We start from the raw sequence: 22875 nt of genomic DNA, 5'->3' as shown, positions 1-22875 counted from the left end.
ATGAGAGCGTCTGCTAAATGACTCACTAACTGTAAGTGGCTCTGGATAAGAGCGTCTGCTAAATGACTCACTAACTGTAAGTCGCTCTGGATAAGAGCGTCTGCTAAATGACCCACTAACTGTAAGTCGCTCTGGATAAGAGTGTCTGCTAAATGACCCACTAACTGTAAGTGGCTCTGGATAAGAGCGTCTGCTAAATGACTCACTAACTGTAAGTGGCTCTGGATAAGAGCGTCTGCTAAATGACTCACTAACTGTAAGTGGCTCTGGATAAGAGCGTCTGCTAAATGACCCACTAACTGTAAGTGGCTCTGGATAAGAGCGTCTGCTAAATGACCCACTAACTGTAAGTGGCTCTGGATAAGAGCGTCTGCTAAATGACTACAATGTCAATGTAAATGAGTCATGACCGGAGTAAAATTCAAATCATATTTAGTGTAATTGTATGGAAAAAGAACAACACAGAAAATAAATGTGCAGGTGAGTTAAAGAGGGACTTCACATCAAATCTCCTCACTGTGGACAATAACGGTGATGTGTGCACCATCATTTCCCCCCATATTTTATTTAAATAATTAAAATAAGACAACTACACTTAGCTTTTTAAGTATTACTTCCTAAGGAATTTCTAAATAAAACGGATTAAATGGATTTTAACACACTTGTGTGAAAACCTATGCCATAATCTTCTACTGGGGTAACTGGCAGCCCCAGTGGACAGTTACCCCTTGGGGAATTGGCAGTTACCCCGGTACTTAAAAAATAACCGCCCCTTTTCTAAAAACGTTTTATGAAATACCTAAAAAAGTGTAAACTGTAGCCATTTATTTCCCTTTATTTTGTTTGCCTAAGCATTATTTGTAAAAAAAAATATTTCACCTTTATTTAACCAGGTAAGCCAGTTGAGAACAAGTTCTAATTTACAACTGTGACCTGGCCAAGATAAAGCAAAGCAGTGTGATAAAAACAACAACAACACAGAGTTACATATGGAATAAACAAAACGTACAGTCAAAAACACAATAGAAAATCTATATACAGTGTGTGCAAATGTAGTAAGTTATGGAGGTAAGGCAATAAATAGGCCATAGTGCAAAAATAATTACAATTTAGTATTAACACTGGAATGATAGATGTGCAAATAGAGATACTGGGGTGCAAATGAGCAAAATAAATAACAATGTAGGGATGAGGTAGTTGGGCGGGCTAATTACAGATGAGCTGTGTACAGGTGCAGTGATCGTTAAGCTGCTCTGACAACTACATTACCATCTACATACCTTTTTTTTTCTTTCTCCAAACTTTGCTTTTTTGTGTCAGCAATTAGAAGTTGTTCTTAGGGGGGGCTAGTTACCCCCCTAGTACCCAACTACTTTTCAAGAACACGCCATTCCAACGTCAAATACATCATCAAAAAGGGGACCAAACTGATTATCAAACGCTTACATTTAGGACCAAATGCACACCAACATTTGTTATGTATTTTTTAAAAATCTTCTGATAAGAGCTTGTTCGTTGATAGTTTGATTACTCAACTAAAAGGGGAACACGAGGAAAAAATATGGTATATTTGTCATAAAACGCACTGGGTTGAAAGGAACACATATATCTGTTCTATAGATCCTATCTCTATGCTTTTGTTACGCCCTGTTCATTTCAATGGGTACGCCCAGTTAATATGAATGGGTACGTCCTGTTCATTTGAATGGGTACGTCCTGTTCATTTGAATGGGTACGTCCTGTTCATTTGAATGGGTACGTCCTGTTCATTTGAATGGGTACGTCCTGTTCATTTGAATGGGTACGTCCTGTTCATTTGAATGGGTACGTCCAGTTAATTTGAATGGGTACGCCCAGTTAATTTGAATGGGTACGCCCCTCGCCTCGTCCGATCCGACGCCACTGCCTTGGTTAGCGTCCTGCTGCGGTGCTTGTCCCGCAGGCTGACAAACTCCTGCTTGTCGTGTTTTCACGAAGATCGAAAGACTGCGTGTGCTCTGAAGGACCTATATTTCATTTTTCTACAAGACCTGGATATAATACGAAGGTGTTGGTCGTTTGGATCGTGGTGTGTGTGGAGCTCGCTTGTCTTTTTTGGTCGGCTTGGGAAAATCCACTGCGTATCAAATAGCAGGTAAACCGTCGCTATGCACCCGCTAACGCCGTTGGCTGGGTAGCTAGTTAGTTAGTTGTCGTAGTTAACTAAATCGTTTGTTTACTAGCTAGCTAGCTAACGCGATATTGTTAAGCTGTCATATAAATCATGTCATTTAGATAGCTGGTTAGCTAGCTGTTATTGTCAGTTCAAATCGACAGTTGGTGAAACAGCTCACGTTAGCATGCTAGCGCTAGGTTAACATCTCCATCTTATCTAACGTTAAGCTAGTTAGCTAGCTAACGTTACGATGTCGCAAGGCTCTGACAGACAATGGGCGAGACGTTTTTATGAATTGTTTATGTTGACTAACGTTACTTTTGAGAGAATAGTCAAAAGAGAAATACGCAGGACTGCTCATGATTAATGTAATGTGCAGTAAGTCGGTGTCATTTTAGCTGTGCCATCGATGTCCCAGATACGGAACAACCCAAATCCTATAGGGCACTGTTCTGGAAAATGGATCATCCACAGATTAGTGATAATAGCTAACTAGGCCTTCTCCTTAATGATGTTCGACATCGGTTTCATCGTGTGCTGCATCCATAGCAATGCGTTTCATTCATCATTGCGTAGGCCTGTCCTGCAGTTTCTGACAGTTTGGCAAGTGTCCCCATAGTGAAAGAGAAATTCCCAGGCTTGCCGCTCATGCTATGGGAATGCTCACTCAGGCCAAGGAGGGCTTGCAGGAGTTGGGGGGATGTTTGTATGTAGTTCATCAAAACACTCATTTCTGCACAGAACACTGAGTTTATGATTGCTTTCCCAATTCAATGCACTACAGGAGTATTTCACTCCATAGGGCCACACTGGTTGTCAGTCGTCACATAGTGCTTGTGGACTGTCCTTCCTGACTCCTTACCACCAGTGGCCGGAGCAGGCTGTTGCTAAGAGACCTTTGGTGCAGAGGTCCATTCATAAAGACCAGGGGAGTCATTTATCAACCGTTTGTGAAGATTGTAGGATTTGTGCGCGCCATATATGGGATTTATCAAACTGTTGACGCAACATGCATGTTTTCATTGATAAATCAGAGCCATATTATATTTGTGCGCTCGTGAATGCGTGCTACAACCCAGCTTGGTAAACGCCCTACATTCACCTTTTATGGTAACGAAAACGCCCTCATTTGCTGTATGATTTGGAAATGTTGAAACTGGGCCGTTTTTAAAATTTATTTTTTAAAGAAAGCGTAATAGCAAATTTGATCACATTTCTGTAAAGGCGTGGACAGACTTTTGCAGTGACTGTTTACAGCCCACCACCTATACCGAGTGCCAAACACTGGCCATGCATTCTGCAAGATTAATCCATCTATTGACAAATGTTAAGGTAAATACCACAGCCCACACACTCTAAAAAGAAAAGGTTCCTGGTGTATCCTTTAGGGGGTCTTCAAATTGAAACGTTAGGGGAACCCCTATAAGTTCTTAAAATAAGCCCTTTTAATGGATACTCAAAGAACCTTTTGGGGTTAATTTTTTTAACAACCCCTCCCTTATTATAATAATAATAATAATAATAGCATAACAACACGCTATTTTAGTTGTCATTGTTTATAATGATTTTAGGTGCAAAGCAGCATAAACAAAAATCCAAATATGAGGTAAACTCCCAGCAGAGCCCCAAGTCCAATGGGTATATCCTCTGGCGTGTTGATGTTCTCCGTATCCATAGCCAGAATGATTTTGCAGTACATGGTGATCGAACAGGTTTCCTGTTATATTCATCAGAGGTGTAGGGAGGGTGAAGTCAGTGAGGTGTAGGGAGGGTGAAGTCGGTGAGGTGTAGGGAGGGTGAAGTCGGTGAGGTGTAGGGAGGGTGAAGTCGGTGAGGTGTGGGGAGGGTGAAGTCAGTGAGGTGTAGGGAGGGTGAAGTCGGTGAGGTGTAGGGAGGGTGAAGTCAGTGAGGTGTGGGGAGGGTGAAGTCGGTGAGGTGTGGGGAGGGTGAAGTCGGTGAGGTGTGGGGAGGGTGAAGTCGGTGAGGTGTGGGGAGGGTGAAGTCGGTGAGGTGTGGGGAGGGTGAAGTCGGTGAGGTGTGGGGAGGGTGAAGTCGGTGAGGTGTGGGGAGGGTGAAGTCGGTGAGGTGTAGGGAGGGTGAAGTCGGTGAGGTGTAGGGAGGGTGAAGTCGGTGAGGTGTAGGGAGGGTGAAGTCGGTGAGGTGTAGGGAGGGTGAAGTCGGTGAGGTGTAGGGAGGGTGAAGTCGGTGAATCCCAGTCATTATAGTTATACAGATGTTTAACAAAGCATGCACACGACTGTATTCATACCTTGTTTTTTTAAATAGTAAACGTGAATGAATAAAACTGTTTTGATAATGGTTTTCATACACATACCTTGCCAATAATGTAGAGGCCTATGGGATATTCATTGAAGAGGTAAGGGAGGATGATCTGCATAACATACCAATACCAGTTTACATACCTTTGTATGCCTCCTCGTCTGTATACCTGCAGACACAGACACAAAAGTGAGCAATTCAGTCATCTGCACCCAATACAGCTAGCCTTCAACATATTCTTATAGCGTACATATTCTTACCTCTTTGTTGATTGATAGCCATTGAATTGTGTCCATTTTCTGTTTTTAGAAAGATTTGCACAAATATGAAAAGATAGATGGTATCATCATAAAACAACATCAATTTAGTTCATACAAGGGACAAACCTCACCTTAAATTGAGGAGATCTTTACATTTTTCAGTTAAGTGCCTGCACCTGCTGTCCTTTCTTATTCAAATCCAAGTGTTTCATTTGGGCAGTTAGGTTCCTGCAAGAACCCCCACCAACTAAGGAGGTTCCTCGATGAACCCCACCTCCTATGGGGTTCTTCGAATGACCTTTTGGGGGCCATTTTCAGTGCCAAGAACCCTAAGGTTCTTCGATGATCTTTTGAAGAATCCTTGTTGAACCCCTCATTTTTAGAGTGCAGTTATATGCGAAAGACAAATTGTTTAATATTTGATCAATACAGGATTGTTTCTTGTGCCTTGGTATAGGCTCTGAGATTAAATGGGTTATGTCTAGAGCCCGACCGATGTGATTATTTGTTGTTGAAAAAAAATTATTTTAAAATTCCGATTGTCAATATTTGTATTATTATAGCCTGAATGAACACTTTCTGTATAGACTGTGCTTAAAATAGGCCGTCAAAGATACTCAGAAAGCTGATTTCTTACATTTGAGGAAAGAGCATTAATGTAAGCACCACTTAAAATTAAGGCTGAACGATTTTGGAAAATAATCTAATTGCGATTTTTTGCCCCCAATATTGCGATTGCGATTTAATATGCGATTTAATTTATTTATCCTTTTTCCCCTACAAAACATAATGAATGATTTAAATATGACCAACACAATAGTATATACATTTAGTGTGAAATGTTCTTTCCCATAGGCTGGGTCTATTTGTTAGAATTAAATTCAAACATGTATGACTTGAAATAAATGACATTTTTATTGAACTGCTCATTACAGAAACATCTGTGGCTTTGCCACTGTGCATTTAAATAATTTAAACAAAGGCATGAACTTTGTAAACACTGTGTGCAAAAGGTACAGTCTTAAGAAAAAAATAATTTTAAATTGTATGTATCTTACTGCTCCCAAGTCAGTAACATTTCACACAACTGAAACAAGGAATTTGCTTTGAAAATATTTTGTAAAATCAAAGTAAATAAAGTTATAAATAAAAAATGAGAAATGCACTTTTAATTTAGACAAACTATTTTTTATAAACGATTTGAATATTATAATATAAAATAGATGAGCCTCACTTATCTCAAGTACACAACAATAACACACCACACAGACTAAAGTTCACTACGAGTATGGCACTGCCAGCCATACTTATCCAACAGTTCTGTTCTCAGTGGCTCACAGGTTTTTTGCTAAGAAAACCAGAATATTGACTTTTTCTGGCTTCAAGGCTGAGCGAGTGCAAGTCACAATATTCCCTCCTGTGCTAAAAAGACGCTCTGAGGGAGCGCTTGTAGCAGGTACACAAAGATACTTGCGTGCCATGGTGCACAACTGTGGGTAGCTGATCTTGTGCACCCTCCACCAAGCCAATGGATCATCTTCTCCATCAATGGTAGGAGTCATCAGGTAATTGTTTATCTCTGCCTCTGCGACATCTTCAAGATTTACAGGCAAAGAAGGAGAGGCTGAACTGGTCTTGAAAAAACTGCCAAGAGACCTCTTCGTCTTTTCCCCCAAGGACTGTGCACTTTGAGGCATCTGAACAGTTTCAGTACGAGACCTCTTCTCCTATTAGATGAAAACAACAGCCATTAGTTTTCCAGTTAGATTTTACAGAAAGTTTTTGTGAAATACATAATTATTTACCCAATGATATGTACGTTGTGCCAAGTCTACTATCTCTGTCTTCAGACGAGTCTTGATAGCAGGGATGTTGTCTGTACTGATGTACTGTATTTTGAACCTAGGGTCCAGGAAACAGGCAACATCCAAAAGCTCCTGGATGTTTGGGTCTCCATATTTGTTATTGAGGTATGCTAGGACTTTGGTTTTTATTGATTTAGTCAGGTCAGTGTCCTCAGCATCTTCAGCCAGGACTGATGTGGCAAAAAGGTGGAGAACTGGCTTGAGGTAGGAGATGCTTACATACTCCTCTCCAGAAAGAGCATCAGTAAACTCCAGTAGAGGATGCAGTGCCTTGTGAATCGACTCCAACACGTCAATATCCTGCCAGGTTGGGATAAGGGAGCGTGCATATCGATCTCCAGACAATACCTGAGAAATGGCTTTGGCCTGTTCAAGCACTCTGGCAATCATCATTTCTTTAGAACCCCATCTTGTTGGGCACTCCGTTATGAGGTTGTGCTCAGGGAGTTTGAGCTCTCTCTGTGCCTCCGTCAGGGCTGCTTTCTTCTTCCAACTGTGGGAAAAGTGCCCCACCAGCTTCCTGCACAGTGCTGTTGCCCTTGACACTCTGTCATCTTTGAGTGCATTTTCTAAAAGAAATAAAAAGTAGTGTATTACACACAATTTGAGTTTTGATACAAGGCTCTCACTATTACACACTCAAATTAGCTGTAATTCTGAAATACACACATCCACAACACATCCTCTCTCTCTCTCTCAATTCAAAGGGTCTTTATTTGCATGTCAATTCTCTCTCTCTTTCTCTCTCTCTCTCTCTCATAAACACTAAAAAAACATGTAAAAAACAAAAACAAGAAAAGAAAAAAAATGCAGGTGGGCATTCCACCACAGACAGACATATGATATAAGCAAGTAAAATGAATTTACATATTAGAAAAGGAGTGGAAGTATGAATTTATTTAATCCCATCCGATTTATATAATATCATTTATATATATTTGTATATTCAGCTTTACTAATCGACGCATCTCTCTCTCTCGCACTCGCGCACACACACACACACACACACACACACACACACACACACGATAACTTACCAATGGCAAGATGTAATCTGTGGCCAAAACATTGGAGCCTCGTCCATTCATTAAGCCGCGCAGCAAGCACCATATTCGACGCGTTGTCCGTCGTGATGCAGACGTGATTCTCCTCGTGGAGATCCCAGCTGACAAGCCCTTCTCTCAGGCCGGCTGCAATATTTTCCCCTGTGTGATCGTCTGGGAAGTAGGTAGTTTGTAGGCAGCGAGCTCGGAGGTTGAAATCTTCATCAATAAAATGGACTGTAAGACTCTGGTACGGCTCAGCTGTGCGGCTTGACCACATATCAGTAGTGCTAGCAAAAAACTCCACCGTTTTAAGTTCCGCGGCGACTTTCTCTTTGCACTTTTTGTACAGCTCCGGTATGGCAGTCTGACTGAAGTATGTGCGGGAGGGTATACTGTAACGTTTATCAAGCGTATGTATTAATGCCATGAACCCAGGCTTGGTCACCGTGCTGAGAGGCATCATATCTTTGGCTATGAACTCGGTTATTGTCCGAGTGATTTCTCCGTGCCGTTTTGAATTACGTTCATACGGAGTGACACTTTCGAACATTTCTGTCAGTGATCCCTGTCTTGAGGTATTTGGCTTGTCTCGCGCACTGATGCTCGGCATTTTGGTCATACAACTGTCATGCATTGATTTGTGGTATTTTTTTAAGTGCTGAAACAGGTTTGTAGTGTTACCCCGTGAAGTAGCAATCGGAGCACGGCATGCTCTGCACAACACCTGACGCTGCTCAGCATCTTCTTTTTTAAAACCAAAATAGTTCCACACCACCGACGTGCTGTTCCTCTTCGATATTAAAGGATCAGCTGTGTCAGTTTCTGACTGTTCCGTCGAGCAAGAGGTCATTGCGCTGGACAGCATGAAAAGTCGCGTCACGTGACCACCTCAAATCGCGCACGTTGCGATTAGAAAATCGCGTTCAGTCAAATCGCGATATTATCGCGAATGCAATTAATCGTTCAGCCCTACTTAAAATGTAGTAGATAAGATTTTTTTAAATGGAAAAACTGTGTTACTCTAGTGAAAGCAGGATAAACTGCACTGATTCTAGCAACAACAAAAAAAAGCCTTTGCTCTGAAATCTGGAAAACAACGACTGAATGTATTGGTATTTAGTGTTTTCATCGATTTGTAGGGCTGTAGCCACTCAATTCTGGTAGTTGTCACTTGAATGGAAAAACATAAAGCGTTGCCTCAGTCAGTGAACGGTACTTGCGATCTGGGATCCTTGGGACGTCCCTACCACCATTGAAGTTGACATTTTTTTAAATGGTTATGTTAAGGTTTGAGTTAGGTAAGGGTTAGGGTAGGGGTTAAAGCTACAATATGTAACTTTTTGGGTGACCCAACCAAATTCACATAGAAATGTTAGTTATAGAAAAGAAGCGGTAGATCTGTTCTATGTGCACTATTTCTATACCTTTCACACCCTACAGTAACCTGTGGATCATCAGAGAACCTTCATAAATCAGCAGAACGTTAATTAACCTGTTTATTGACACTTCATGTAGTGTGTCCTGTAATATTTAGTTTGAAGCGAGACGCATTCGGTCATTCGTAACACATCCATAAAGACTCTATCGCTTGACGCTGTACTTTAAAGTCTTGGTCTTTCATAACACTGTACGTAAATGCCTTGAATCATATGACTCTGTATTTACTATAAGGTCAGACCATTAGGTCGTTCATAACACAAACGTAAAGACTTAATGATGTAAACACAAATATATTAACACTTAGGAGATTATCACTAAAACAAATAAACATTAAGGACATGTTTAAACCATACATTTCCTTTTTATTTGTACATTTTTAAAACAATACAAGTACATGAAGCTTCAAAAAGTCCAGCAATGCAATGACATGTAACATTACACAGGGCTGTGAATAGTGGAGCTTGTCCCTGAGGTTGCAGACGACTGGTTTTTGCCTCTCTGTCTGCTGGAGGTGCAATACCAACCTTAAAGTAACAACAACAAAAAGTTAGCAGGTCTGTTAGGAAATGTCTTTGTCGTCTGGATAAGGGCATTTCTGCGCCGCTCCAGAAACTCTGAACGAGGGGAAACTTCGTATTGTGTTCCTCTTTCATTTACATCTTGTGACTGAGACGTGGCTGTATCTAGGGAGATTTGTACAGTGGCTTGCGAAAGTATTCACCCCCCTTGGCATTTTTCCTATTTTGTTGCCTTACAACCTGGAATTAAAATAGATTTTTGGGGAGGTTTGTATCATTTGATTTCCACAACATGCCTACCACTTTGAAGATGCAAAATATGTTGTATTGTGAAACAAACAAGAAAAAATACAAAAAAACAGAACTTGAGCATGCAGAACTATTCACCCCCCCCCCCAAAGTCAATACTTTGTAGAGCCACCTTTTGTAGCAATTACAGCTGCAAGTCTCTTGGGGTATGTCTCTATAAGCTTGGCACATCTAGCCACTGGGATTGTTGCCCATTCTTCAAGGCAAAACTGCTCCAGCTCCTTCAAGTTGGATGGGTTCCGCTGGGTACAGCAATCTTTAAGTCATACCACAGATTCTCAATTGGATTGAGGTCTGGGCTTTGACTAGGCCATTCCAAGACATTTAAATGTTTCCCATTAAACCACTCAAGCGTTGCTTTAGCAGTATGCTTAGGGTCATTGTCCTGCTGGAAGGTGAACCTCCGTCCCAGTCTCAAATCTGTGGAAGACTGAAACAGGTTTCCCTCAAAAAATGTCCCTGTATTTAGTGCCATCCATCATTCCTTCAATTCTGACCAGTTTCCCAGTCCCTGCCGATGAAAAACATCGGACCACTTTAAGCCGTACACTCCACAGAGCTGGGCTTTACAGAAGAGTGGCCAGAAAAAAGCCATTGCTTAAAGAAAAAAATAATCAAACACGGATGGTGTTCTCGGGGTGATGAGAGGTGTTGGGTTTGTGCCAGACATAGCGTTTTCCTTGATGGCCGAAAAGCTCAATTTTAGTCTCATCTGACCAGAGTACCTTCTTCCATATGTTTGAGGAGTCTCCCACATGCCTTTTGGCGAACACCAAACGTGTTTGATTATTTTTTTCTTTAAGCAATAGCTTTTTTCTGGCCACTCTTCTGTAAAGCCCAGCTCTGTGGAGTGTATGGCTTAAAGTGGTCCTATGGACAGATACTCCAATCTCCGCTATGGAGCTTTGCAGCTCCTTCAGGGTTATCTTTGGTCTCTTTGTTGCCTCTTATTAATGCCCTCCTTGCCTGGTCCGTGAGTTTTGGTGGGCAGCCCTCTCTTGGCAGGTTTGTTGTGGTGCCATATTCTTTCCATTTTTTTATAATGGATTTAATGGTGCTCCGTGGGATGTTCAAAGTTTCTGATATTTTTTTTATTACCCAACCCTGATCTGTACTTCTCCACAACTTTGTCTCTGACCTGTTTGGAGAGCTCCTTGGTCTTCATGGTGCCGCTTGCTTGGTGGTGCCCATTGCTTAGTGGTGTTGCAGACTCTGGGGCCTTTCAGAACAGGTGTGTGTGTATATATATACTCAGATCATGTGAAACTTAGATTGCACACATGTGGACTCTAATTAATTATGTGATTTCTGAAGGTAATTGGTTGCACCAGCTCTTATTTAGGGGCTTCATAGCAAAGGGGGTGAATACATATGCACACACCACTTTTCCGTTATTTATGTTTTAGAATTTTTTGAAACAAGTTATTTTTTTCATTCCACTTCACCAATTTGGACTATTTTGTGTATGTCCATTACATGAAATCCAAATAAAAATCCATTTAAATTACAGGTTGTAACGCAACAAAATAGGAAAAACCCCAAAGGGGATGAATACTTTTGCAAGGCACTGTATTTAGAGTCTGCTAGCTAGCAACATTTCGCCTTGCTAGCAATTGCTGTGAAGTCACCGAAATGTGAAATAATGATTGAGGTAGCTACAGTATGTAATCTAACTCGACACTTAACTACTATAAACTAATTTAAATTACAATAAATAAAGGTGAACTTGTTTTTCTCTGTCCAGTGGCAGCACAAGTGGACATTTGATTTGCGAACACAACACATGATCAGCAACAAAAGAAGAGTTCCGGGTCACGGAATTTCTGAAATGTTCAAAATAAAAGTACCCCATGTAATAGTAAAGAGTCAACCATTCATGATATATGAAACACAATTGTCTGAACATAAACAATGATACATTTTTGTTCATGTTTAAGTGACATTTGGGTTTTAAAACGTGTTCCAAGGTCAAATAAATGCCCCCAATTCAAATCACTGTATACGGAATACATATCGGCTTAGTAAAAGTATTGTAGGGAATAATCAGTAGGGTCTGTAGAATGTATATATGATGTCATTTTCATGGGGCTCTGAATAATACGGAGTGTTACTCCACCCGTTCCAGTGGCGGCCGAATCACATCACGTGTGCTTACTGCACTACAGAAAGTCCGCTAACCAAACAACCGTGCAGGGCATGCTCACTGAATTAAAGGGCAACTACACTCAAATCAACGTTTCTTTAGATTTTTTTGCCAGACCTCAAAAGTCATCCCATGATGTGGTTTAAGCATTGTTGTGAACACAGAAAACCACATTTTGTTTTCTATTAAAGTGTGAAAAAAAGAATAGGGGGAAACCAGAAAAAAATGGGTGAAATCTGAAAATGTGAAAAACTAAAGTAGGCAAAACCACGTAAACTGATTTTTAAAAGCCCTAACAATGTTTTTTTGCTGTGCATGACTGCACTTTAGAGTCATCCTGCAGCACAGCATTTTGGAGGTAGGTGAGATCAGGTCCAATATTGATTATGCACCCAAGTGGGAAAGGTTGGGCCATCCATATAAATGTTTTAGTGAAATATAAGAACATTTAGCAGAAACGTTTATCCAAAGCGACTTAGTCATGCGTTAATACATTTTTATGTATGGTTGGTCCTGGGAATCAAACCCAATATCCTGGCATTGCAATGCTCTACCAGGATGCATGACAAGTTTATAAATGCTTTGTGAAGCCTCAATTTAATATGATTTATAAAGCCTTTAGTAAGCTATGCTTATTTTACATTTTAGTCATTTAGCAGACGCTCTTATCCAGAGCGACTTACAGTTAGTGAGTGCATACATTTTTCATACTGGCCCCCCGTGGGAAACAAACCCACAACCCTGGCGTTGCAAGCGCCATGCTCTACCAACTGAGCTCCAGGGGACCCCTTATGCCATCCTTTTATAAAGCAGAGGTTTATGTCATATTTGATGTAACGGGTTATGCCACATTTGACATTGGTGGTTATGTCACACATTTATGCCACATTTATGGACCCATTATAAAGCATTACATAGTTATAGATTTGTAATACATTTATGTAGTGTTTATGAAGCCTTTTAAGCTGCACGTCATTTAAAGCGGGACCAAATACGTTTAACTTCAAGTGCTTAAGGTTGTAGCCTACAATTTAGGTAACTTACAACACAAACACACAGGCTTTGGTAAAAACACTATCTAGAGCTAGGCCTATATCATCAGATCCTTTGAGGAACTTTGGTTCAGGTCATGTTATGATGTGAACAAAGGAATCTAGCCTGAGAGCATATTTTTGTCCTGCCCTTCGAAGCAGAACATGTAATGTCCATGGCCTTTTCATTGCAAAAGTCCTGATCTTCTCAAAAATATGTTTGCCGGGTTGTGTCCAATTTCCGGGGGGATGCTTTTACATCTCTGGGAGGAAGGACGTCAACATGGCACAGCAGCTGAAACCTGGTTCCATCTGAGTGAAAGCTCCTCGCCCACAACAGCACCAGCCTCCAGGGTGGCAGGTAGCTTAGTGGTTAAAAGCGTTGTGCCAGTAACCGAAAGGTCGCTGGTTCTAACCCCCCGAGCCGACTAGGTGAAAAATCTGTCGATGTGCCCTTGAGCAAGGCACTTAACCCGAATTGCTCCTGTAAGTCGCTCTGGATAAGAGCGTCTGCTAAATGACTAAAACAAAAACAGACATTTACATTTTACATTTTAGTCATTTAGCAGACGCTCTTATCCAGAGCGACTTACAGTTAGTGAATACATATTATTATTATTTTTTATAATTGAAGCTGTACAGGAGGAAAGTAGACAAATGGACTACTTTAAAACCTTGCATACCAGCAATAACATTAATTGACCTCCAAGCAATAAGCTCAAAGTACAAAGACAAAATACCTTGCTTGTTCACCCTCGATCATCGTCTCGTACTGGTGGTGGAGAGCAGGTTTATGCTGAAAGACAAATTCTAGAAAAATAGGTTAAAGCATGAATTAATTAATGTCCTATAGCTTATTTCCTGTTGACTGCTACAGCTGTACTAAAAGGTATGCACTCACTAACTGGATGACTGCTACAGCTGTACTAAAAGGTATGCACTCACTAACTGGATGACTGCTACAGCTGTACTAAAAGGTATGCACTCACTAACTGGATGACTGCTACAGCTGTACTAAAAGGTATGCACTCACTAACTGGATGACTGCTACAGCTGTACTAAAAGGTATGCACTCACTAACTGGATGACTGCTACAGCTGTACTAAAAGGTATGCACTCACTAACTGGATGACTGCTACAGCTGGACTAAAAGGTATGCACTCACTAACTGTAAGTCGCTCTGGATAAGAGCGTCTGCTAAATGACTAAAATGTAAATGTAAAATGCTCTGCTGTACACCCTGAACCGGCTTCCAGCCCAACAATGGCAATGCAGCCACTACACGATAACTAGCTAGATTTAGCCAACATTTAGCTTCATAATTACCAGCTGGCTAGATGTAAATGGTATTCATATAGCTAGTCAGCTAGTTGAACATGCAAAAAAAACGACCTCAACCTAGCATGTGTCCCTTTCACTTAATGTGGGGTTTGAGCAGCTTGCTAATCGATTAGCATTCACACCACAGTGGCTATTTTCAGGTAGCTAGCTAGTTAAACATGACGAACTGGCAAACCATGAAAAATAATATCTTAGCACATCAGCAATCAACATTAACAGCAGAATGCAACTGGCAAGCTCAGCCAGCTGTCTTAACGTTGCTTTGTCCTGCAACGAGCCATCTGTAAACAATGACTAGTTGCGGGACGAAGCAGGCTTTAACGTTACCTGGATGCAACTGTCTACATTTTAACATTTTAGTCATTTGTGAAGAGACTAGCTAGATACTGTTACCAGACAGTTCATGAGTCACGAGTCAATCATGGTGTTTGTTGTTGAGTTACCAGACAGTTCATGAGTCAATCAGTTCATACTCCCACTGTGGAGAGAAAGAGAGAACCCTTAAAGGTGTGTGTCCAACCCCTACTCCTCTGCCATATAAGGGTATCGAAATGTCTTTCAAACTCTAGTCATGTTAAATGTGTTGTGTGGTTTGTTCTCCACGACTTACATTTACATTTTAGTCATTTAGCAGACGCTCTTATCCAGAGCGACTTACAGTTAGTGAGTGCATACATTATTTTTTGTATTTTGTATTTTATTTTTCATACTGGCCCCCCCGTGGGAATCGAACCCACATTGCAAACGCCATGCTCTACCAACTGAGCTACATCCCTGCCGGCCATTCCCTCCCCTACCCTGGACGACGCTGGGCCAATTGTGCACAGCCCCCCAATGTATCTCCCCGGTCGCGGCCGCCTACGACAGAGCCTGGATTCGAACCAGGATCTCTAGTGGCACGGCTAGCACTGCGACGCGGCGCCTTAGACCACGGCGCCACTCGGGAGGTGGTCTAGCTAGCAATGATAACTACTTTTTGGTGCAGTTGGGACTAACGTATGCACATGTAGTCATCTTGGCATTTTAACTGTAGACTCTTTATCTGTGTATGGATTATGATGATTCACAGCAGACAAACACTTTCTAAATAATCCTTCCCACTCCGCTTCAACCAGTCCACAGTCCAGTCCGCTTTAGCCACTTTACCCAGCTTTATCAATACCTGCGGCTGGATTCAGGACAATACTGGCATTGAAAGCTGTAGCTACACTTTACATGTAGTCCATGATGGAAAATGAGTAAATCCAATGGATCTTTCAAATATCCGCGGGAGCAGAGAATCCGCGGGAGCAGAGAATCCGCGGGAGCAGAGAATCCGCGGGAGCAGAGAATCCGCGGGAGGTGACATTTTGACAGAGAAGCCTTGAGTGACAGAGTGGACTCTTTCTCGTGAACGTCTCAGCCCCCTCTCAACCAATCATGGCTAGGCAAGATTCTGTATTTTTGCCGTGTCTAAACAGCTTTGTCTTCACATTTTTATTTAAATTTACAGATTACATACGAGTTTATTACGGCACATAAAAGTTCACATGTTCAAAAAGGCATTTCTGCAAAACTTTTACGTTCAAATGCCTCTGCTGTGAAGTAGTGATGTCCGTCATACGCCCAGCTTTCTGAAATGGGTCACAAATCGAGAAGAGTAATGGCCCATGGCAACTGATGTTCGAGAAGCTTCCATTGAAGAATACTGAGTTCTATTGGATAAGGAACTCTCCAACCATGTCATGGCAGGTGATGTAAGGCCATAACAAGTTCGTTTTCTTCAATAACAAATTATGATCATAATTTTAAAGGGTGGACTGAAATCTACCAATACAGCTCCAACTATCATCTTATTATCCATTTCTTTTAGCCAATCATCAGTCGTCTGAATCAGTGCAGTGCAAGTTGAGTGCATGCTTTTTATTAGACTATTCATTTATTCAACATCAAAAAATATTGCCCCTTTTTTGATTTTGCTTATTTGTAGACTATTGTTTTGTTTGTAATAATACAGTGCATTCGTAAAGGATTCAGACCCCTTCCCCTTTTTCCACATTTTGTTACGTTACAGCCTTATTCTAAAATGGATGACATAAATAAATATCCCGAGTGGCGCAGCGGTCCGAGTTCCGGGTTCGATCACGGCCGCGACCGGGAGTCCCATATGGCGGCGCACAGTTGGCCCAGCGTCGTCCGGGTTATGGGAGGGTTTGGTTGGGGGGGGCTTTACTTGGCTCATCGCGCTCTAGCGACCCCTTGTGGCAGGCCAGGTGCCTGCAGGCTGACTTCTGCCGTCAGTTGAACGGTGTTGCCTCCAACACATTGGTGCTTCCAGGTTAAGCGGGCGAGTGTTAAGAAGAGCGTTTTGGTGGGTCATTTTTCGGATGACTCATGACTCGACCTTCGCCTCTCCTGAGCCTGTTGGTGTTGCAGCGATGAGACGATTGTAATTGGATATCACGAAATTGGGGAGAAAAAGGGGGAACAATTGAATCCATTTTAGAATAAGACTGTAACGTAACAAAATTTGGAAAAAGTCAAGGGGTGTGAATACTTTCCGAATGCACTGTATACTCTTCAAACACGTCACATTTCCAGAGTGGGGGGCTCTGGTACTTTTGGAGATATGACCCATCTTATACATATAAATTGACATAGGTCATTAACCAATCATAGCCCTCCTTAAGGATTGCACATTCAGCAAGTCACCAGCAGAAGAAGTTCCCTTTGAATCCATTTTCCCATTCACTGTGTTGCTCATACAATTGATCATACCTTCAGAGTTAGCAGAGAGAAGACGTACTTATAGAACATATAGCTTGGCTCCAAACAATACGTCTTAAAAGGAACAAAATCAATGAGGGTAGTTTCAAGATATTAATATGTTGAATGAATGTGAACATTTTTGTATTTCAGAATGTAGCCATAATCCATATGTTAGAGCGCTATAAGGAGTATAATGACTCCTAGGTATTGTCTGTATCATGTACGGTTCACAGATCACAGGGGTCTTACAAGAGGCATGTATAGGTAAAAAAACAACCTAAAATTGCCATTTTCATCATGATTTTCAAATGTAAAAAGCATGTGAAACATCCTTCCTCCCAATGAAGTTTCTATGTGAGAATTTGCCAGAACAATCTGAGATACCCAAAATAATTTTGGGGCTACGCTGGCATGAAATCACCCACTCGTCTCCCAGTAGAAGAGCAAACAGCCCATTGAACCTCACCCGTCTAGCAGACAGTGAGTTGTGTTTAACCAAGGCTCAGCATATGATGTTCTGCCTCATTCTGTTTATTTGTATTGTGTGAATGTCTGGTGGGACCGGGGTGTCATAGCAACCGGCTGCATCGGGGGGGATAGGTGACTGTTTCCATGCTGAGTCATTCAGACACTGTACTTACCTAGACTACACTATATAAACCGTTTGGATAGTCCAAGCAAAGGTTGTTGGCTGAGACTGTGTAGCCTGAACTATAGGCCTAATACTGAGACACTGACTGAAGACAGCCTGGGCCTAATACTGAGACACTGACTGAAGACAGCCTGGGCCTAGTACTGAGACACTGACTGAAGACAGCCTGGGCCTAGTACTGAGACACTGACTGAAGACAGCCTGGGCCTAGTACTGAGACACTGACTGAAGACAGCCTGGGCCTAGTAGAGAGACACTGACTGAAGACAGCCTGGGCCTAGTACTGAGACACTGACTGAAGACAGCCTGGGCCTAGTACTGAGACACTGACTGAAGACAGCCTGGGCCTAGTACTGAGACACTGACTGAAGACAGCCTGGGCCTAGTAGAGAGACACTGACTGAAGACAGCCTGGGCCTAGTACTGAGACACTGACTGAATAAACAAAAAAACTACAGTAACTGTTGGCATTTCATTTTCCTGCTGTACCGATACCAAACCGTGACACCAAAACCCCATTCCATACCGAACCGTGGCTTTAGTGAACCGTTACACCCCTAGTAAATAGCCTAAGTATGTTGTCTTGTGTAGAGGCCTAGTAGAGATATCTGATACTGAGTCAGTGTACAGGCCTAGTAGAGATATCTGATACTGAGTCAGTGTACAGGCCTAGTAGAGATATCTGATGCTGAGTCAGTGTAGAGGCCTAGTAGAGATATCTGATACTGAGTCAGTGTAGAGGCCTAGTAGAGATATCTGATGCTGAGTCAGTGTAGAGGCCTAGTAGAGATATCTGATACTGAGTCAGTGTACAGGCCTAGTAGAGATATCTGATACTGAGTCAGTGTAGAGGCCTAGTAGAGATATCTGATGCTGAGTCAGTGTACAGGCCTAGTAGAGATATCTGATACTGAGTCAGTGTAGAGGCCTAGTAGAGATATCTGATACTGAGTCAGTTTAGAGGCCTAGTAGAGATATCTGATACTGAGTCAGTGTAGAGGCCTAGTAGAGATATCTGATACTGAGTCAGTGTACAGGCCTAGTAGAGATATCTGATGCTGAGTCAGTGTAGAGGCCTAGTAGAGATATCTGATACTGAGTCAGTGTACAGGCCTAGTAGAGATATCTGATACTGAGTCAGTGTACAGGCCTAGTAGAGATATCTGATACTGAGTCAGTGTACAGGCCTAGTAGAGATATCTGATACTGAGTCAGTGTAGAGGCCTAGTAGAGATATCTGATGCTGAGTCAGTGTAGAGGCCTAGTAGAGATATCTGATACTGAGTCAGTGTAGAGGCCTAGTAGAGATATCTGATACTGAGTCAGTGTACAGGCCTAGTAGAGATATCTGATGCTGAGTCAGTGTAGAGGCCTAGTAGAGATATCTGATACTGAGTCAGTGTAGAGGCCTAGTAGAGATATCTGATACTGAGTCAGTGTACAGGCCTAGTAGAGATATCTGATACTGAGTCAGTGTACAGGCCTAGTAGAGATATCTGATACTGAGTCAGTGTACAGGCCTAGTAGAGATATCTGATGCTGAGTCAGTGTAGAGGCCTAGTAGAGATATCTGATACTGAGTCAGTGTACAGGCCTAGTAGAGATATCTGATACTGAGTCAGTGTACAGGCCTAGTAGAGATATCTGATGCTGAGTCAGTGTACAGGCCTAGTAGAGATATCTGATACTGAGTCAGTGTACAGGCCTAGTAGAGATATCTGATACTGAGTCAGTGTAGAGGCCTAGTAGAGATATCTGATGCTGAGTCAGTGTACAGGCCTAGTAGAGATATCTGATACGGAGTCAGTGTACAGGCCTTGTAGATATATCTGATGCTGAGTCAGTGTAGAGGCCTAGTAGAGATATCTGGTACTGAGTCAGTGTAGAGGCCTAGTAGAGATATCTGATACTGAGTCAGTGTAGAGGCCTAGTAGAGATATCTGATACTGAGTCAGTGTACAGGCCTAGTAGAGATATCTGATGCTGAGTCAGTGTACAGGCCTAGTAGAGATATCTGATACTGAGTCAGTGTACAGGCCTAGTAGAGATATCTGATGCTGAGTCAGTGTAGAGGCCTAGTAGAGATATCTGATGCTGAGTCAGTGTAGAGGCCGAGTAGAGATATCTGGTACTGAGTCAGTGTAGAGGCCTAGTAGAGATATCTGATACTGAGTCAGTGTAGAGGCCTAGTAGAGATATCTGATACTGAGCCAGTGTACAGGCCTAGTAGAGATATCTGATACTGAGTCAGTGTACAGGCCTAGTAGAGATATCTGATACTGAGTCAGTGTACAGGCCTAGTAGAGATATCTGATACTGAGTCAGTGTACAGGCCTAGTAGAGATATCTGATACTGAGTCAGTGTACAGGCCTAGTAGAGATATCTGATACTGAGTCAGTGTAGAGGCCTAGTAGAGATATCTGATACTGAGTCAGTGTAGAGGCCTAGTAGAGATATCTGATGCTGAGTCAGTGTACAGGCCTAGTAGAGATATCTGATACTGAGTCAGTGTACAGGCCTAGTAGAGATATCTGATGCTGAGTCAGTGTACAGGCCTAGTAGAGATATCTGATACTGAGCCAGTGTAGAGGCCTAGTAGAGATATCTGATACTGAGTCAGTGTAGAGGCCTAGTAGAGATATCTGATACTGAGTCAGTGTAGAGGCCTAGTAGAGATATCTGATACTGAGTCAGTGTACAGGCCTAGTAGAGATATCTGATGCTGAGTCAGTGTACAGGCCTAGTAGAGATATCTGATACTGAGTCAGTGTACAGGCCTAGTAGAGATATCTGATACTGAGTCAGTGTAGAGGCCTAGTAGAGATATCTGATGCTGAGTCAGTGTACAGGCCTAGTAGAGATATCTGATACGGAGTCAGTGTACAGGCCTTGTAGATATATCTGATGCTGAGTCAGTGTACAGGCCTAGTAGAGATATCTGATACTGAGTCAGTGTAGAGGCCTAGTAGAGATATCTGATACTGAGTCAGTGTACAGGCCTAGTAGAGATATCTGATACTGAGCCAGTGTACAGGCCTAGTAGAGATATCTGGTACTGAGTCAGTGTACAGGCCTAATAGAGATATCTGGTACTGAGTCAGTGTAGAGGCCTAGTAGAGATATCTGGTACTGAGTCAGTGTAGAGGCCTAGTAGAGATATCTGATACTGAGTCAGTGTAGAGGCCTAGTAGAGATATCTGATACTGAGTCAGTGTACAGGCCTAGTAGAGATATCTGATGCTGAGTCAGTGTACAGGCCTAGTAGAGATATCTGATGCTGAGTCAGTGTACAGGCCTAGTAGAGATATCTGATACTGAGTCAGTGTAGAGGCCTAGTAGAGATATCTGATATTGAGTCAGTGTAGAGGCCTAGTAGAGATATCTGATACTGAGTCAGTGTACAGGCCTAGTAGAGATATCTGATACTGAGTCAGTGTAGAGGCCTAGTAGAGATATCTGATGCTGAGTCAGTGTAGCGGCCTAGTAGAGATATCTGGTACTGAGTCAGTGTAGAGGCCGAGTAGAGATATCTGATACTGAGTCAGTGTAGAGGCCTAGTAGAGATATCTGATACTGAGTCAGTGTAGAGGCCTAGTAGAGATATCTGATACTGAGCCAGTGTACAGGCCTAGTAGAGATATCTGATACTGAGTCAGTGTACAGGCCTAGTAGAGATATCTGATACTGAGTCAGTGTACAGGCCTAGTAGAGATATCTGATACTGAGTCAGTGTACAGGCCTAGTAGAGATATCTGATACTGAGTCAGTGTACAGGCCTAGTAGAGATATCTGATACTGAGTCAGTGTAGAGGCCTAGTAGAGATATCTGATACTGAGTCAGTGTAGAGGCCTAGTAGAGATATCTGATGCTGAGTCAGTGTACAGGCCTAGTAGAGATATCTGATACTGAGTCAGTGTACAGGCCTAGTAGAGATATCTGATGCTGAGTCAGTGTACAGGCCTAGTAGAGATATCTGATACTGAGTCAGTGTAGAGGCCTAGTAGAGATATCTGATGCTGAGTCAGTGTAGAGGCCTAGTAGAGATATCTGATGCTGAGTCAGTGTACAGGCCTAGTAGAGATATCTGATACTGAGTCAGTGTAGAGGCCTTGTAGAGATATCTGATACTGAGTCAGTGTACAGGCCTAGTAGAGATATCTGATACTGAGTCAGTGTAGAGGCCTAGTAGAGATATCTGATGCTGAGTCAGTGTACAGGCCTAGTAGAGATATCTGATACTGAGTCAGTGTACAGGCCTAGTAGAGATATCTGATACTGAGTCAGTGTAGAGGCCTAGTAGAGATATCTGATACTGAGTCAGTGTAGAGGCCTAGTAGAGATATCTGATACTGAGTCAGTGTAGAGGCCTAGTAGAGATATCTGATACTGAGTCAGTGTAGAGGCCTAGTAGAGATATCTGATACTGAGTCAGTGTAGAGGCCTAGTAGAGATATCTGATACTGAGTCAGTGTACAGGCCTAGTAGAGATATCTGATACTGAGTCAGTGTACAGGCCTAGTAGAGATATCTGATACTGAGTCAGTGTACAGGCATCGGATACTGAGTTAGTGTGGAGGCATCGGATACGGAGTCAGTGTGGAGGCATCGGATACGGAGTCAGTGTGGAGGCATCTGATACTGAAGTATATGTGTAGGCCTGGAGGTTGGACGATTGGCTGATACTGCTGTTCTACAGGGTTTTCACTCTGACACAGTAAGATTGCCCCACACTAAGCCCTGAGCAATGCTTTCAGTACGCTCTGTGTGTGGACACAGATTTTGCATATTAGATCATATGAAATATGTTGACGGGAAGCTGGGAACATCCTAACCGGTCCCAAAGTGCACCCTATTCCCTATATAGTGCACTACTTTAGACCAGAACCCTGTGGGCCCTGATCAAAAATAGTGCACAATATAGGGAACAGGGTGCCAATTTGGGACCATCCTAGACTGATAATGACGCATCAGTTCTGATAAGCATGTGTGAGCATGCTTGTTTTTGTGTTGTTGTGGGTCATTGATTTATTAGGGAAGTATGTTATTGCTAGCATTCAGCTCTGTAGATGGGTCTGAGCTTGTCAT

General features: G+C 42.2%; 2 protein-coding genes across 2 annotated transcripts in view; one reads left to right on the top strand and one right to left on the bottom strand.

Annotated features, from left to right (window-relative positions):
• The first annotated feature begins 1898 nt into the window (after positions 1–1898).
• The window catches only part of LOC311101079 (CSC1-like protein 2), a 119215-nt gene continuing 98238 nt past the window's right edge, over positions 1899–22875 (top strand). Inside the window, exon 1 of the mRNA XM_084142131.1 lies at positions 1899–2134. The gene's annotated coding sequence lies outside the window, so the exon portion shown is untranslated. The remainder of the gene's footprint in view (positions 2135–22875) is intronic.
• On the bottom strand, positions 5587–8167 carry LOC311101081 (E3 SUMO-protein ligase ZBED1-like). Its single transcript, XM_084142134.1, has 3 exons — positions 7598–8167; positions 6501–7129; positions 5587–6422 (listed from the first exon to the last, which is right to left on the bottom strand). Exons 1-3 carry the CDS (start codon positions 8154–8156, stop codon positions 6030–6032), a joined length of 1581 nt encoding a protein of 526 aa, XP_083998260.1. The 5' UTR covers positions 8157–8167; the 3' UTR covers positions 5587–6029.

Source organism: Coregonus lavaretus (genome assembly GCF_964263955.1).
Source record: "Coregonus lavaretus genome assembly, chromosome: 25".
Taxonomy (NCBI): domain Eukaryota; kingdom Metazoa; phylum Chordata; class Actinopteri; order Salmoniformes; family Salmonidae; genus Coregonus; species Coregonus lavaretus.
This window is presented reverse-complemented; position numbering and strand designations above follow the sequence as displayed.